Source organism: Erinaceus europaeus, chromosome 7, assembly GCF_950295315.1.
Source record: "Erinaceus europaeus chromosome 7, mEriEur2.1, whole genome shotgun sequence".
Lineage (NCBI taxonomy): Eukaryota > Metazoa > Chordata > Mammalia > Eulipotyphla > Erinaceidae > Erinaceus > Erinaceus europaeus.
This window is the reverse complement of record NC_080168.1, coordinates 86,497,481-86,515,350: the sequence shown is the minus strand read 5'-3', so window position 1 is coordinate 86,515,350 and position 17,870 is coordinate 86,497,481. Positions and strand designations below refer to the sequence as shown.

Sequence of the window (17,870 nt, the reverse complement as noted above, 5' to 3'; positions counted from 1 at the left end):
AATGAGAGGGATAAGAGAGAGAGAAAGAACCAGACATCACTCTGGTACATGTGCTGCCGGGGATTGAACTCAGGACCTCATGTTTGAGAGACCAACATTTTATCCACTGTGCCACCTCCCAGACCACAGCTCAGAGACTATTAATCACACATAAGATGAAACTATAGTATGTATAGGCCAGCAAAATAGTTCACAGATAGTGAGCTATTTTGCCACATGCTAGGCCCAATCCAACCCCTACCACCTTTGAGGAAATGTCAGTGCAGTGGTCTATTTTACTCTCTTGGCCTCTCTTTCTCTCAAAAAAAAAAAAAAAAAGCTAAAGTATGTGGGTTTTGTATAAGCTAAAATGTTATGAAAAAATCAATCAAGAAGCAAGAATCATTAAGTAGCCACTCTAATACTATGAATATCCCAGCACACTACGTAGACTTGGAGACTAAAAAGAAGAATTTGACCAGCTCCTACAATGGCAGACACTTGTGTAGGTAATGGAGTACAGGTAGCATGCCAAACCAGGCTTCCTAAACTAAAGGCAAGGGAGATGGTTGAGCCTGCTAGGTAGAGCTGGAAAGCTGAATATATACTGGGCAGAAGACATTGACAGTGAAGGCTTTTAATCAAGCTTTTTCATTATTATTTTCATTAACAAAACAGTGTGAGTGGATTAGGGAGATATATGGCAGTGGTGCACCAGACTTGCATGCTTGCTCCCCCAGATTCAGTACATGGCATCACTATAAGCCATAGTCCAGAGGTCCTTTGGTGGGTCGGTCTCTCTCGCGCCCCCCCCCCAGTGTCCCATAAAAATAAATTAGAAAAAAAATCAAGTTAGATGTGAATGGATGCTACATTACAATAAGTGATGGGATGCAAGATTGTATAGTAGGACTGACAAGAAATGGCTTCACATATAGCTTGACAGTAGGTTTAGAATAGCATTCTGGGAGTGTGGTGTAAAGGTGCTTTCACAGGAGTCAGGTAGTGGTGCACCTGACTGAGCGCACAGGTTACAATGTGCAAGGACTTGGGTTCAAGCCCCCGGTCCCCACCTGTAAGGCAAAAGCTTTGCAGGTGGTGAAGCAGTGCTGCATGTCTCTCTGTTTCTCTCTCTCTCTATCACCCTCTTCCCTCTCCATTTTCTGGCTGTCTCTATCCAATAAATAAATAAATAAATAAATAAATAAATACAATATTAACAGTGGATTTTTAACTCACTTATCTATCTCCAAGAAAATAAAAATATTTTCAACAGTAAGCAGATGCCTAGAAATTATTCTTTATCAAGCACAAGTCAAAGTTGTGATACTTGTTGGATTGTGAAAAAGTAAGTAGGCTTTGTCTCTGGAGAAATCCCTGTGGTTTTATTGAGGGCTAATTAAAGGTTGTGGTTCTTTGTTATTATAAAAGAAGAAGAAGAAGGAGAAGGAGGAGGAGGAGAAGAAACTTAGTACCCAACTGAAAAAGAAAAGGAGGAGGCCTAAAGGCCAGCTGGAAAAGTTCAAAAGAGGTCTTTTTATCTAAATGTTAATAGCTTTAGTCTCAGAGTGTGAGGACAAAGCATTTGAGTGAGGAACCATGGGGAGAGGGAGCACACATCATTTTTAGGCAAGAGGTTAGAGATGACAGGAGAATGAGGTACAACCACATACTGAAAAACACTTGGCTGGACCTTGAATGAGCAGGTTAGAGGGTAACAAGATACAACAGGGTCGCTCAGGGTGAAAATGAACATCCCAAAAGAATGACGTGACTGGACATGTTTGACAGCTGTAGGCAAGCAGGGCCAAGGAGAAGTGAGACTGAGTGGAAGTCACAGGAAGATTATTACCAGGCAGCTGGGGCTGTTCAGGTGGAGTTGAGCAGAAGCAGTGTGGACGGGAGAAGGAGCTAATGTTTGCTGAATGGTGCTATGTAGTTACCACATTGTATTGAGCCAGTGATTTCACTTGATCCTCTCAGCAGACACAGATATTGGTTAATATCACCCTCATTCTCCAGATGAGGAAAGATAGATCTAGGGAAAAAACTTACTCAGAATCAGACAGAAGATAGGAAGGGAAGTTGGCTCTGGATTTCAGTGTATAGGAGCTGTTCTGTATAATAAATGGAGAAGGGCAAAATGTGGAGTGAGTTTGCTGTTCTCCAGTCTGTGATTTTTTTTTTTCCAAAATGAACTAAAATTTTTTTTTTGAAAAGTCCATCATTTCATTAATATGAAGTTTCATCCTGAACCATCTTTAATGCCTCATTATCCATAGCTAAATTTACGGCAGCAGTGCCTTTTGTTCCTGCTTTTGTCTGTCTTTTATTGCTAGATTTACTGTTTTAAATCTTTCTACAAAATTCTCATGATTTTTTTTTGCATCCAGAGTTATCACTGGGGGGCTTGATGCCTATTCTATGAATCCACTGCTCCTGGAGGCCATTTTCCCCTTTTTTGTTGCCCTTGTTGTTGTTGGATAGGACAGAGAGAAATCAAGAGAGGAAGGGAAGACAGGAAGGGGGAAAGATAGACACCTGCAGACCTGCTTTACTGCTTGTGAAGCAATCACCCTGCAGATGGGAAGCCGGGGGCTTGAACCAGTATCCTTACTCCGGTCCTTGTGCTTTGCGCCATGTACACTTAACCAATGGCACTACCGCCCAGCCCCCTGATTATTGTTTGCTTTTAAAAACTTATTGTGGATGTGGATATATGACCAGGGTCTCCTGCATGTTTAGTTTCACTGCTTCAGGGCTGACTTCAGCTAGAGAGTCAAAGAAATGGGGAGAGACATCACTACTCTGAATCTCCTCCCAATGCCATGACACTCACTTGTGAGGTTGAAACTCCAACCTGCGCCATATGCAAGCAAGGCATGCACCCTACCCAATGAAATACTGCCCTGGTTTGTTGTTTAATGAGTAAATATTATTTTATAGGTGTCACATACCACCATAAAACATGCTTCTGGGTTTTTTGTTTGCTTGTTTGAATTTCTTCAGATTTTTTGATTCAGCTATTCTAGAAGACATTGTAATGAATAAGTTTCTTGCAAATTTATTTTTTGTTCTTCCCACAGAAGGACTTATATGGTCAAATGATAAAAACATGTTTTATTTCTTTTGTACACATTACCTCGTAATTGTCTAAAAGGATCCTGCTAATTTACAAGTCGAACAGCAACCAAGAAAACACCATTTGCCCTATATAACCTCACTATACTGTGTATTTTCTTTCATCATTAGTAATGTCAATTAATAACTCAAAATTATTGAAATCACTGTCGTCTTATTTTGTAAAATTTCTGGTTATGATGAACTTCTATTTTCTTTCATTTTTTTTTTCCTCCAGGATTATTGCTGGGCTCGGTGCCTGCACCATGAATCCACCGCTCCTGGAGGCCATTTTGCCCCCTTTTTGTTGCCCTAGTTGTTGCAGCCTCGTTGCGGTCATTATTGCCATTGTTGACGTTGCTTTGCTGTTGGATAGGACAGAGAGAAATGGAGAAAGGAGGGGAAGACGGAGAGAGAGGGGGAGAGAAAGATAGACACCTGCAGACCTGCTTCACCGCCCGTGAAGCGACTCCCCGGCAGGTGGGGAACCGGGAGCTCGAACCGGGATCCTTAGGCCGGTCCCTGCGCTTAGCGCCACGTGCACATAACCCACTGCGCCACCGCCCGACCCCCGAACATCTATTTTCATGTGTTAACTCCCCTCTGCTACTTCTCCAGTCTGCTTATTTTTACCCTCAGTCTTAAAATCTTGAGATTTTGCTGTCTTGTCTCTGTTTGTCTACTGTTCATTCTCTCTGTGTGAAAACGAAAGAGAAGAAACTAGATTAAAATTGTGCCTCTAGCTCTGTTTATTATGTGGCTTTTTTTCCACCCATTTACAGAAAAACTTAAAAGAAATTACTGATGCCTTTGTTTATAAGCCCCACCTTACTCTGGAATAATTAGCTTGATCAAAGGAAGCAGAAGGATCCTTGCAGAATGATCAGCTGATAAATCATTTCTCCTTTCATTTACCTAGCGTGGCAGCTTTCACATGAGAGAGATCACACACAGGGCTTGTTTTCTCCTGATAGGCAGCCAACTCCATTTTAGTACAAAGGTGGGAGGAGAAAGCCTTATCTTAAGAGTAGAAAGGATCAAATGAAAAGAACTGTCTGTTTGCCCTAAGGAGTGGAGTGGAGTATAGGAGGGAAGGGAGGCAAAGAGAGGGATATTTGTTTTTTCTTAAGTGGTTATAATTAAAGCCTTCCACCCAGTGGGTCAGTGAACCAGAAAAGAGTATTTGTGGAGTTGGCTTGTGTGTTTGACATGACAAATGAGCCTCTCAGACTTTGTGCAAATCCTTGCTCTTCTGCGGCACCTTGTGGGGACAAAGTCATCTTGCTTCTGAGTCCTTGATTTTATAGTTAAACAAGGCTGTTTCAACCAGTTGTACAAACCACCCTGTCCTCCCTTCCTAAAACATAAGGAATTTTGCGATGATAGTCTCAGTTTCTTTTTTACAGTATAAAATCACTGAAAAGTAAACTTTATCTTCATGTTTATAGACTATCAGACCAAGTAACTAAGGATTCTTAATCTTGCATCAGTAAAGTTTTCTAATTTTTAAAGTTATTCATGCTGAAAACCAGTAATTTGGCCTTTATATTTTTGTTTTGCAGGTGGAAACAAGTTGACTAAACAGCATTTTCGTCTAAATTGGGCGTGGATCTCCTTTGAAAAGGAGTATTACCTCATCAACGAAGACTCCAAATTTCTAGATGTTGTTCTTAAACGTAGAGGCTACTTGGGAGAAACTTCATTTATAAGTAAGTTTAATTTATACTTCTGTCTCAAAAGTCCTAACCCCCCCATAGGTTTTTTTTTTTTTATAGCAAAAGTAAGACTAAACTATTTGGTTTAAAAAACTGTGAGTCTCAAAGCTCATAGAACCCTTGATACTTAAGGGTTCCTTGCAAGAAAAAAAAATATATATATATCATCGTTAAATCATAGAGAATTTTACTACAAAAATTAGAAATGTGTAACCAAAACACATACATCTTCAAACTTTCCAACTATCAAGGATGTTTCTCTGATGGCAATAACCACTCATGCTTAAATCAAAATTAAGTAGGTACATGTCATGACTGCTATACAAAATCAGCTTTCAGAATGCTAAGTATTACTATTCATTTTCTGCTCATTAAGTAAAACTGAGAGTTAAAAGCAAACAAATAAGAATATTTTTTCCAATACAAATGGAAGGTCACATTAAATTTTGTGAAAGCATAAAGGAGAGAACATTAGGTATATTGGTAATCCCATTACTAGATGGGACAAAATATTTGATCTGTTAAAGAAAATATTAGCACCAAAATAATCTTGTTTATTATACCATGTGTTTTGCTGCTATCTAGACTGATAGTACTGATAGCTCCTGTGGGTAAATGAACTTTCATTGAGTGAGAATACCAAATAAGGCAGTAATCTAGGGAAATGATGGCAAAATAAAAACTTGGTAAGCCGCTACCACCACCATCACCATAGTTATGCCCCAGCTGCAGTCCCAGACTATCCCCCTGATTTGTTGAGATTCTGGATATTAGTTTCCCCTTATTTTCAAATTTTATTTTGTTGTTTAACTCTATAAGTGAGGCTCTCACTTATATACTTTTCCAGTATATTTAATTTTTCATCCACGAATATGTTGTTCACAGTATGGGGAATTTAATAATTGAAAATATTTTATGTTATATTTTAGATTCTTCTTTCTATTGCTGTTTTATTAACCAGAACGCTTAAATTCCAAGAGATCTTTTTCTCCTGAGTTCATTTTTTTTTTCAATAAATTTTCCTTTCTTATAAGTATGAAAATCCACTCTTACAGTCCTACAAAGGCTCCATAGCTCTACCTGGCTAACCCACACAGTTATTTAGTAACCTGGGGTGATAGAGAGTAGGAAAGACCTCTCTCTGCATGGGGCTCAGACCTGTCAATCGTTACAGATGGCAATAGCATTCTTGGTGGGACTGAATGGACTATCAGATTAAAGGGATTGATAGCCTGGTAGGAGTTGTACAGAGAACATGTTTTGTTTCATGCAACTGCTCTGTTATAGCATCTACTTCCAAAGTGGACTTTTAGAATTAGATAATTTATATTCTACTTAAAGATATAGTCACTTACCTTCACAAGCTCAAAAAAATCAGCAACTATAGGTATCTCCCCTTAAGCTGGCATTTCACTACCTCACTTTTACAAAAGACTAATTTCAGTACCTATTTTCTAACCGAAAGAAAACAAAGAGACTTTTTGCTTTTACATAGAAAATAACTTTCAGTTTGTTTTGCTACATCTGTTGTAGAAGCTGACATTGCCAAGCTGGGCACCATCTTCCTCTTTCCAAGGGAACCACTTTCTACAGGCTGTGTGTTTATCATGGTGTTCTGCACTTTCTACATGTTAGTGTTATTTTAGGCCTCATGTGTTAACTTGGTATGATTTGGTAGGAAATTTTAGTGTCTGGAAAGCCTCTTTTTTTTTCTTTCTTTATTGGGAGGATTAATGATTTACAGTCGACAGTAAAATACAGTAGCTTGTACTTTTTTTTTTTTTTTTTTTTACAAATTAGTAGTGTTGCTTCTTCACTTTACCTCATTTCGTTCTGCAGAAGTTTCATAGGAAAACTCTGTTTTCAGACATGAATAAAAGTCTTATTTTCCATGATAGGCAATATTTACTTTTAACTTATAGAAAATTTAATATCCCATCTCCTGTTTATTTCACCTTGAAAATTGACATGTGCTTTTTAGTTTTCTCTTATATTTAAGAAGCATGACAAGCTGTTTTAGGGAACAATCATTTTTCATAAAAATAGAATACCATTCATCTTTGCTTGGTGAGTCTAAGATACTGTCTTTCTGTAATTCCCATTTCATTTAATTATGCTTTTATAAAAACTAATATTAAAAAAGCTGTGTGTGTGTGTGTGTGTGTTTAGCAATAGTTGGAATTTAGCATCAAAACTTACTTTGCACCAGAATGGATAATTTGATTATCATCCAGTTAGAGCAACTAGCTGGATTTAGTGAACACAGTTTGTATTATGCTGACTACCTTTTCTTTTTAACATTTTTTTAACTTTTTAACAATTTTTAAAAGAAAATGTGTTGTTGATGAAAGAAGAGAGAAGTATACAGTAGCTCTGAGAGATGAACAGATTCTTTTGGTGCTGATGTCAATAGGAATAGATGGGTCATTGAGCAACATATGTGCTGGAAGCTCAGAGAGAATGATTCCTTTCATCATCACCTTGGCAGTGAATGTGGTGTATCCACAAGATAACCACTCTGAGCATTTGGAACCAGAGAGCTAACAGGAAGTTGGTGACATTCAGCAAGACACACTGGAATTCCTGGCTCTGTGCTCTTTTTTCTCTTGCCATTACATAAATAATACTTCATGTGTGATTGAAAAATGCTTTATTTAGTTAGTTATTAATTTGTTTATTGCCACCAGTTTGGTACCTACACGTAGAATCTACCCTCCTAGCAGGCATATTTTCCTTTCTTTTGTTTGATAAGACAGAGGGAAAGTGAAAGGGGTAGAGGAGATAGAGAGGGAAAGAGAGAGTCACCTACAGCACTGATTCCCCACTTATGAAGCTTCCCCTCTGCAAGTGGAAACCAAGGGCTTGAACCCAAATCCTTGTACATGATGATATGGGCATTCAAGCAGCACCAGCCCAGCACTGAAAATGTATTATTTATATCTCCACTGGTAATGTTGGAGTCATGTAGGCATCGAGTTCCAACAATAACCCTTTTAACAGGTAGAAAAGAATTTATGTTCAAACATTTCACTTTTAATATTCACAAGATTTTGTTTCCTTTTTTAAATCCTTTTCTTGACATCTTCTATGAAAATACCTGTGTTTACTTATTTGTTTTAATTTTTTTATTATCTCTTTATTTATTGGATAGAGACAGCCAGAAATTGACAGGAAGGGGAAGATAGGGAGAGAGAGAGAGAGAAACAGACACCTGCAGCACTGTTTTACCACTCACGAAGCTTTCCCCCTGCAGGAGGAGATCATGAGCTTGATCCTGGGTCCTTGTACCTTGTAAACATGTGTACTCAACTGGGTACACCACCACCCAGCCCCCCAAATATCTGTATTTACCAGCCCCCAAAATATCTGTATTTAAAGAAATACAGTAAAACATTATTCTAATAACTTGATTAACAGCTTCTGATTCAGTGCTTAAGAACATATTATTACTATTATTATTATAATTTTATTTTTCTGTGACATTGAATTTGTTAACTGTTTCTCTCCAGATAGGATTTATAGGCATAGCATAATGTAGACATGACATAGTAATGATGAAGTCCTCTGTTTAGTGTACAGATGCAGAAATCTTTCAGCCTGTCTAACTAACTTAAATTTACCTTAAGTGAACCAACAGTCAGTCAAACATAATACTCACAATAACTATATACAGTTAGGGCTTCAGTTCTATTCACATGGTTTAGTGAAATATTCTCGGACTTTCAACCTAAAACAGTCTGGCAATGATCAGGTTGATACACAAAGGTACTAGTTCTATTAATATTAAGAGATTAATATAATTTTTTAAAAACTCTGCATGACCACTTTAACTTAGTGTATTGAATCTCTCTTTCTCACAGAAGCTCTTCTTGGCTTATATTTCCAGTTACAAAAATGTTGTATAATCTCTGTAATATGGCAGATGCAATGTAATATATGCAAAAGTAAATATGAACTTTTCATATTTTAGGAAGTTGTGGGAAAAAAAGAATGTGAAACAACATGAATACCAACTTATTCTCTTTTGTTTCAAAAGAGATACTAACATAAACTTAAGTAAGAGAATAATTAGGGCTGGGCAGACAGTATAATGGCTATGGAAAAAAAAAAAACCCTCATACCTGAAGCTCCAAGATCCCAGGTTCAAATCCCCAGTATCACCATAAGCCAGAGCTGAGCAGTGCTCTGTTCTCCACCCTGCCCATTCTCTCCTGCTCTTCCTCCCTCTCTCATTAAAATAGAACAAGTAAAATATATTTTAAATGAACGGAAGAATATTTAGCAAAACTATAATGGAAACAAAAGTACAAAGGAACTATGAAATGCTCTATACCTACAGAAAAACAATCACTGTAGAGCCCCTATTGAGTCATCCATTTATGGAATAAAAGAAAGGTCAACTTCTATGTGGCACAAAATGACACACACACAACTTTTCCCCCCCTCTGGGGGCTAGGGGCTATGGTCTGAATTTTGGCTTTCTGGGTAGTTTCTTTTCTCCTCTTCCAACTGCTCCTCTTTCTTTCCTTCTTTCTTTTTTAATATTTATTGATTTATTCCCTTTTGTTTTTTATTGTTGTAGTTATTATTGTTGTTGTTATTGATGCCGTTGTTGTTGAATAGGACAGAGAGAAATGGAGAGAGATGGGGAAGTTAGAGAGGGAGAGAGAAAGATAGACACCTGCAGACCTGCTTCACTGCCTGTGAAGCGACTCCCCTGCAGCTGGGGAGTCAGGGGATCCAACTGGGATCCTTACTCTGGTCCTTGCACTTTGTACCACCACGTGTGCTTAACCCGATGCTACCATCCGACTCCCCTGCTCCTCTTTCTTTTCCTTCTTTTTACCAGGTACTGCTCAGCTAGGTTTTATGGTTGTGCCAGGCATGAAAGTCTTTTGCATAGGATGCTCTGAATAGTTTCTTTTTTAAAAAACTTCTTTATTGGGGAATTAATGTTTTACATTCCAAAGTAAATAGTTTGTACATGCATAACATTTCCCAGTTTTCCATATAACATGGAAAAAATGCTCCAAGTCTTTGATTGTCAGAGAAATGCAAATAAAGACAACAGTGAGCTATACCACTTCACTCCTGTGAGACTGTCATACATCAGAAAAGATAGCAGCAACAAATGCTGGAGAGGTTGTGGAATCAAAGGAACCCTCCTGCACTGCTGGTGGGAATGTAAACTGGTCCAGCCTCTGTGGAGAACAGTCTGGAGAACTCTCAGAAAACTAGAAATGGACCTACCCTATGATCCTGCAATTCCTCTCCTGGAGGTATATGCTAAGGAACCCAACACATCCATCCAAAAAGATCTGTGTACACATATGTTCTTAGCAGAACAATTTGTAATAGCCAAAACCTGGAAGCAACCCAGGTGTCCAACAACAGATGAGTGGCTGAGTAAGTTGTGGTCTATATACACAATGGAATATTACTAAAATAAAAACAGTGACTTCACCGTTTTCAGCCGCTTGGATGGAGCTTTTTTTTTTTTTTTTTTTTTTTTTTAAACATGTTAAGTGAAATAAGTCAGAAACAGAAGGATGAATATGGGATGATCTCACTCTCAGGCAGAAGTTGAAAAACAAGATCAGAAGGGAAAACACAAGTAGAACCTGAACTGGAATTGGCATATTGCACCGAAATAAAAGACTCTGGGGTGTGTGTTGGGGGGGCGGCGGAGAATACAGGTCCATAAAGGAAGACAGAGCACCTTGTGGGGGATGTATTGTTATATGGCACACACAAATTTTAACAACATAGAAAACCATAATAAGTCCATGGCTATATCACCGTGAACACTCCCGATCTCATCTGATCTCGGAAGCTAAGCAGGGTCGGGCCTGGTTAGTACTTGGATGGGAGAAAACCGTAATAAATTAAGTAGAACACACGTAACTAAGAATGCACTGTGTTTTTGTGAAGGTATTGGCACAAGAGACGGAACTGCACAAAAAGACAAAGACTTCAAGGGCAAAGCACAGAAACAAGTGCAGTTCAACCCAGGCCAGACCAGAGCCACATGGAGAGTTCGGATCTTGAGTGACGGAGAACATGAGCAGTCTGAGACCTTCCAGGTGGTTCTCTCAGAGCCAGTGCTGGCTGCCCTAGAGTTCCCCTCCTTGACTACCGTGGAGATCATTGACCCAGGAGATGGTAAGCACTGCTTTCTTCTGTTCTTCAACTTATTTCTTATGTTGCTGTTTGGTTTTTTTTTTTTTTTTAAGGCAAAATGCCTTATAGAAGAACATTTAAAGTCAACATTGGGAATTTCTGTACAGAGAAGTTTCTACATTAATAGTTCAGTATCTCTTCATAGGTACTTTGTTGCTGACAGGAAAAGAAACTCAAAACTTGATGAGAAGTTACATTTTCTGGAAGCCAGCCAGTAGTGCACTGGGTTAAGTACTAAGTTTAGTACTAAGTACTAGGTTAGTACTAAGCACAAGGACCAGCGTAAGGATCCAGGTTCAAGTCCCTGGCTCCCCACCTGCAGGGGGTTCGCTTTGCAGGCGGTGAAGCAGGTCTGCAGGTGTCTATCTTTCTCTCCCCCTCTCTGCCTTCCGTTCCTCTCTCGATTTCTCTCTGTCCTATCCAACAACAACAGTAACAATAACAATAAAAGCAACAACAGCAAAGTAGAAAAATGGCTGCCAGGAGCAGTGGATTTATAGTGTAGGCACCAAGCCCCAGTGATAACCCTGGAAGCAATAAATAAATAAATAAATAAATAAATAAATTTTATTTCAAGAAAATTAACTGTGATTATGGATTGTATTATAACAACATTTTTATTATTATTTGGTTCTTCCAAACAAATACTGCATTTTTCTTGGGTTAATTCATTATTTTGAAAAGCCCTATACATATCTGCAAAATGTTCTTTAAACAAATTATTGAAGAAATAAATCGGGGGCTGGGTGGTAGTGGGTTAAGCGCACGTGGTGCAAAGCACAAGGGCTGGCATAAGGATCCCAATTCTGAGCCCCCAGCCCCCCACCTGCGGGGTGGGGAAGGGTCGCTTCGCAAGTGCTGCAGCAGGTCTGCAGGTGTCTAGGTGTCTGTCTTCCCCTCCTCTCTCGATTTCTCTCAGTCCTATCCAACAACAGCTATAATAACAATCACAACTACAACAAGGGCAACAAAATGGGAAAAAAGGCCTCCAGGAGCAGTGGATTTGTAGTGCAGGCACTGAGTCCCAGCAATAACCCTGGAGACAAAAAAATAAATAGATAAATAAATAAATCATATTACTCTTAATTATTCACATTTCTTTTATGTACTCATTAGTCAAAACTTTGGAGCTGGCTATGTTTTCACATTTATTGCATAATACCCAGCTCTACTCTTTGGTGAAGAGTGTCTTAAATCGGTACTTTTAGTTTCTATTAATTACATTTGCCTGTCAGTGTTCACCCTTGACTGATGTGGGTAAAAATGACCTCACTGCTTTTGTGTGTAATTTGACCTTCTCCTCCCCTGCCTTACTTCCACAGTCCTGGCTTGTCTCAAAGCAGTCAAGGAAAAAAAAAAAAGTTGAATGGCTTTTGGAGGGCTGGCATTTATACAGAGCTTGGAGAGACTCTTCTAAAACTAAAATCCTGTCAGAAACCAGACATGACTTTCTTTTAAACTGCCAGCCTACTTTGTCAGTCAAAAGCCTCTTATATGTTCTGTGAAGATACAATCTATTGAGAACATGAAATGGAGACGGGTTAAAATCTCTGAGCTTAAAGACTAAGCTTGGGGTTGGGTAGTGGTGCACTCCATTGTATGCACATGTTACCATGTGCAAGGATTCAAACCCCCAGACCCAACCTGCAGTGGAGGAAGCTTCATGAGTGGTGAAGCAGTGCTGCAGGTGTCTCTCTTTCTCTCCATCTCCTCCTCTTCTCCTCTCTCAATTTCTCTCTCTCTCCTATCAAATAAAAAGTAATTAAAAATAGGGGGTGGGGGGAGTCACCACTGGTAATGGTGGATTCATTGTGCAAGCACTGAGCTCCAGTCTTCTTCTTCTAGCGTTTGCCCTTCTTCCGTAGCCAGTCAACAGCGTCAGGTTGAAAGCTGTCAGGAGCTGCTTGTGACTGGGATCCATGTGGATTCAGTTGGCTAGGAAGGATTGTCAGTTTCCCCAATGAATGGGTACTCACGGGATGCACCAGTGATAGTGCTGATGGCAGAATAAATAAATAAATAAATAAATAACGACTAAGCTTAATTACAGAGTGAGTATAAGAGAACTGTATCTCTGATTTTGTTTAATGTTTATGCCTTTAGTTAAGTAGCAAATCCAATTATGTTTATAATTTTCAGTAAAGAACAGCTAGAATTTAATCACATTTATTTTATCTGTATTATCTAGGGATAAATAATTATATTTTTTCTCTAGTCCTGAATTTTGGGCATATGATAGCATAATGAAGCTTGTCTCTTGAATGCACCCAATGACAACTTTACTACATATAAACTGACTCATTACTTAGAATTTTTGTTTGAAGCTATTTCTTCATTTGCCAATTATAATTTGCCAGTATAATTTTATTCAATTATTATAATAATATTAGTAATATTATTATTATTATATATTATATATAATTTTGTTCAATTATTCTATTCATTTGCCAGTATAATTGCCATACTTTACCCTAAGGGATAAAAAAAAAACCTCTTAAACTCATTTGTACCTTCCTGTTTATAAATCCAGAGTGATACTCTGGATTCTACAATCACTAGAGAGCTGAGAAGTGAGAAATTAAAATGATTCTACACCCAATTCTAAGGTGTGGAGAGTGTTCCCTACCACCAAGCAGTTGTCTGACACCAGCTGGGTGTCTCATGATTTGACGCAATCCTGAAACTATATCTTTGGAGCTAATTTCAGATCCCACAGGTTAAAGGTTCAACCTTGTAAGATCATCCTTCACTTCAGGTGTCAATAGAAAACCCAGCATTTGCTACCTCCCTTCTCACCAACCAGTAGCATACTGGAGTTTCCAGATCTTCTGCTTGTATTAAAATATCTCACTGAGTTCTGGAAGCCTGTTTACTCAGTAGACTATCTGTTTATTACAAGAAATATTTAAGGATACAAATCAACAACCAACTGAAGATATATATATATATATATGCCAAGTTCCCAAATAAAGGAACTTGTCATCTCATGGAGTTGGGGGCACAATGTGGTAACACATAGAAACATTCTGGTTCACCAACCAGAAAATTCTCTAATCTCAGTCCTTTGTGGTTTATTTATTTATTTTTACTTTATTGGTGATTGATGAATCACAGTACATTTGTTGACACATGGGTATTTTATAGAGGATTCCTGACATGGGCAGGGCATAATTGATCAAATCTTTGGCCATTAGTGATTGATTCAGCTCTGAACCATCTCTCTTTTCTGTGTCTGTGTGTTGTGTCTCTAATCAAGAGTTTGAGCCTTAAACTCTGGTGGGCTCTAAACCCCATTGTTAGATATTTTTGAAAAGTTGCCTCATTAACACTACAAAATAGACCTTTTTCATTCTCATCACAGGAAACTCCAAGGGCTTTAGGAGCTCTGTGTCAAAAACAGGAAAAAGAACAAAGCATGTCTTTCTTATTATAAATCATAAATAGTAACCACAGATAGTAATAACAGGACACATAGCATGCATTCCTTATGTAATCTGTTTAGTGTAAGCTATTACCAGTAAAAACTGCTGGAATTTCATTGTGTGTAATGGTCCTCTCGTTAGCCCTGGGTAAAGATTTTTAAATGGGGGCCCAGAGAAAACTTACTTGGTGGGGTACATGCCTTGCTACACATGTGACCCCAAGTTAAAGCCCTGGCACTACGTGGGAGTGTTAAAACATCTGAGGAAGAACTGGCATTGTGGTGTCTCTCCCTTTCTCTGTCTGTGTCTCTCGCTCTGCTTATGACCTGTGAAATTGTGCACACATAGTGTCAACCTTGAAAACATAGAGATTTTTAATAACCATGTTTTTTTTTCTGTTTTTTTTCTCTACACCTGTGAGGGTAGTTTAGGGAAGGGACCTGAATCACAGGTGTTGCTTCTCAGAAGGGCTGTCATAGATAGCTCTTTTGTGTGTGAAATTTTTTTTTAATTTCTTTATTGGGATATTAATGGTTTACAGTAAAATACAATAGTTTGTACATGCATAACATTTCTCACTTCTCCACATAACAGTTCAACACCCACTAGGTCCTCCTCTACTACCATGTTCCAGTACCTGAAATTAGAAGCATGGTTTTCTTTAATATTTAACTATCTGCACCCACTGAAAAAATATATATATACCCTTTTTGCCTCCAGAGTTATTGCTGGGGCTCGGTGCCTGTACCACCAATACACTGCTCCTAAAGTCTATTTTTTTTCCTTTTGTTGCCATTGTTTTATCGTTGTTGTGGTTATTATTGTTGTTGCTATTGCTATCATTGTTGTTGGATAGGACAGAGAGAAATCAAGAGAGGAGGGGAAGACAGAGAAGGGGGAGAGAAAGATAGATAATTGCAGACCTGCTCCACCACTTATAAAGCAACCCTCTTGCAGGTGGGGAACCAGGGGTTTGAACCAGGATCTTTGCATGGTTCTTGCACCTCATGCCATGTGCACTTAACCCACTGTGCTACTGCCCAACCCCCAGAATATATACACTTTAATGCTTATTGAATGTTAGGTAACACTCAGTGTCCACAATGATGCTTAGTAATTCTGCACATGCTTCCAGATAATAGGGACTCTCTGACTCTATAGAAACAGTTCTATAATCAGTAGAGTTGGCCCCTCTCTAATGGATGGATTCAACTATTTACCATGTTTCACCACATCACACAGGGAGGAGCATTCACATGCCTGATGTGTGGAGCCCACCACTTACTCTCTGTCCCTGATTGTTCTGGAGTGGCCAGAAACATAGTGGAGTTACATCTCTCAAAATGACAACATGAATATCTTTTAGCCATGCTGGTACCTGCCTCTGTCAATCAAGAAAGGACCACCCAAGCACAGTCAGTCTTTGGAAAAAGCCTGGGAAGTCCACTGTTTTGTCTGCATGATGTGAAAAACTACGTTTTGTAGCATGAAAATAAAGGAATTGTCTTATGAACCAGATGCTGTGGGAGCACAGAAGAGAGAATAGACTATTCTGACATCATTCTGGCTATCAGTAGTTGGCTATCATTTGTTGAGTAAATCAGTATAGTCAGTGTCTTCCTGAATTGAAATCTCTGGTACAAAGAGAAAAGCTTAGGGGGCCAGACGGTGGCACACAGTGTTAAGCACACATAATAGGAAGCCTAAGAACCTGAGCAAGAATCCTGCTTCAAACCCTCAGCTTCCCACCTGCAGGGGAGTCATTTCACAAGTGATGAAGCAGGTCTCCAGGTGTCTATCTTTCTATCTCCCTCTCTTATCTTCCCTTTCCCTCTCAAGTTCTCTGTCCTATCCAAAAAAAAAAAAATGGCCACAAGAGCAGAGGATTTATAGGGCAGGCACAGAGCCCCAGCAATAACCCTGTAGGAAAAAAAAAAAAAAAAAAAAGCAAAGCTAGAACAGAGAGATGTTAGGCTTTCTTTGTCAGACTTCCCATGGCTTCAGATCTTGTGAACCCTTTAGAAAACCTTCTCATTGTCATAATCCTTCCTTCACTCCTTTATCTTTTCCATAACCCCCTTGTTCTACAACCTTCTTTGCATATGAACATATATGTGTGTGCAAGAGAGTATGTGTGTATAACTCAACAAGTCCTTCCCTTCGTATTGTCTTGTCTTTTCTCTCTTTATATCAAACTTCACCGATATTAGTGTGCGTGAATGGAACTAGGTGATCTAGAAAGACAGTAAAGATGATTTCAGCCCTTGAAAAATATCTGTTCAATAAAATTTTATTAAGAATATTCTATACCTCAATAACTCTGCTAAGAGCTGGGAAAGCATGATCCAGAGTGACGGCAATGCAGTACACTATCCAGGTGAACTATTTTGCTGGTCTTGAATGAAGATTCATAGTGTTCATAATAAAACATAGTTCAGTGATGTTTTAGGTTCTCTGTGAGAAACACTGCAGCATCTCTCCTCTTAGAAAAGCACAGGCATTCATAAATATTGAACAGTTTTATTTATAATAAGAGAAAAATAGGCAAGAACTTTTTTTTTTTTTTTTTTGCCTTCAGGGTTATTGTTGGGGCTCGGTGCCTGCACCATGAATCCACTGCTCCTGGAGACCATTTTTTCCCCTTTTGTTGCCCTTGTTGTTTTATCATCGTTGTGGTTTTTATTGTTGTTGTTGTTGTTGCTGTCGTTAGATAGGACAGAGAGAACTCGAGAGAGGAGGGGGAAGACAGAGAGGGAGAGAGAAAGACAAGACACCTGCAGACCTGCATCACCGCCTGTGAAGGGACTCCCCTGCAGGTGGGGAGCCAGGGGCTCAATCCGGGATTCTTACACGGTCCTTTTGCTTCACGTCACGTGTACTTAACCCGCTGCGCTACCGCTGGACTCCCCTAAATGTTTTTTTTTTTTTTTTTTAAATTTTTAATTTAAGAAAGGATTAGTGAACAAAAGCATAAGGTAGGAGGGGTACAACTCCACACAATTCCCACCACCCAATCCCCATAACCCACCCTCTCCCATGATAGCCTTCCCATTCTCTAGCCCTCTGGGAGCATGGACCCAGGGTCGTTGAGGGTTGCAGAAGGTAGAGGGTCTGGCTTCTGTAATTGCTTCCCCGCTGAACATGGGCGTTGACTGGTCGGTCCATACTCCCAGTCTGCCTCTCTCTTTCCCTAGTAAGGTGTGTCTCTGGGGAAGCTGAGCTCCAGGACACATTGGTGGGGTCTTCAATCCAGGGAAGCCTAGCCAGCATCCTGGTGGCATCTGGAACCTGGTGATTGAAAAGAGAGTTAACATACAAAGCCAAACAATTTGTTGAGCAATCATGGATCCCAAGCTTGGAATAGTGGAGAGGAAGTGTTAGGGAGATACTCACTGCAAACTCTAGTGTAATCCTGCTTTCAGGTATATATTTTGCAGTAGTTTATGGGTACGTG

General features: G+C 39.2%; 1 protein-coding gene across 2 annotated transcripts in view; it reads left to right on the top strand.

The window, feature by feature from the left end:
- Positions 1-17,870, top strand: part of FREM2 (FRAS1 related extracellular matrix 2) — a 208,379-nt gene that overhangs the window by 108,513 nt on the left and 81,996 nt on the right. For both annotated transcript variants that reach the window (XM_060194905.1, XM_060194904.1), the window contains exons 3-4: positions 4,662-4,808; positions 10,746-10,976. In XM_060194905.1, the coding sequence (XP_060050888.1) occupies positions 4,662-4,808; positions 10,746-10,976 (378 nt within the window). The remainder of the gene's footprint in view (positions 1-4,661; positions 4,809-10,745; positions 10,977-17,870) is intronic.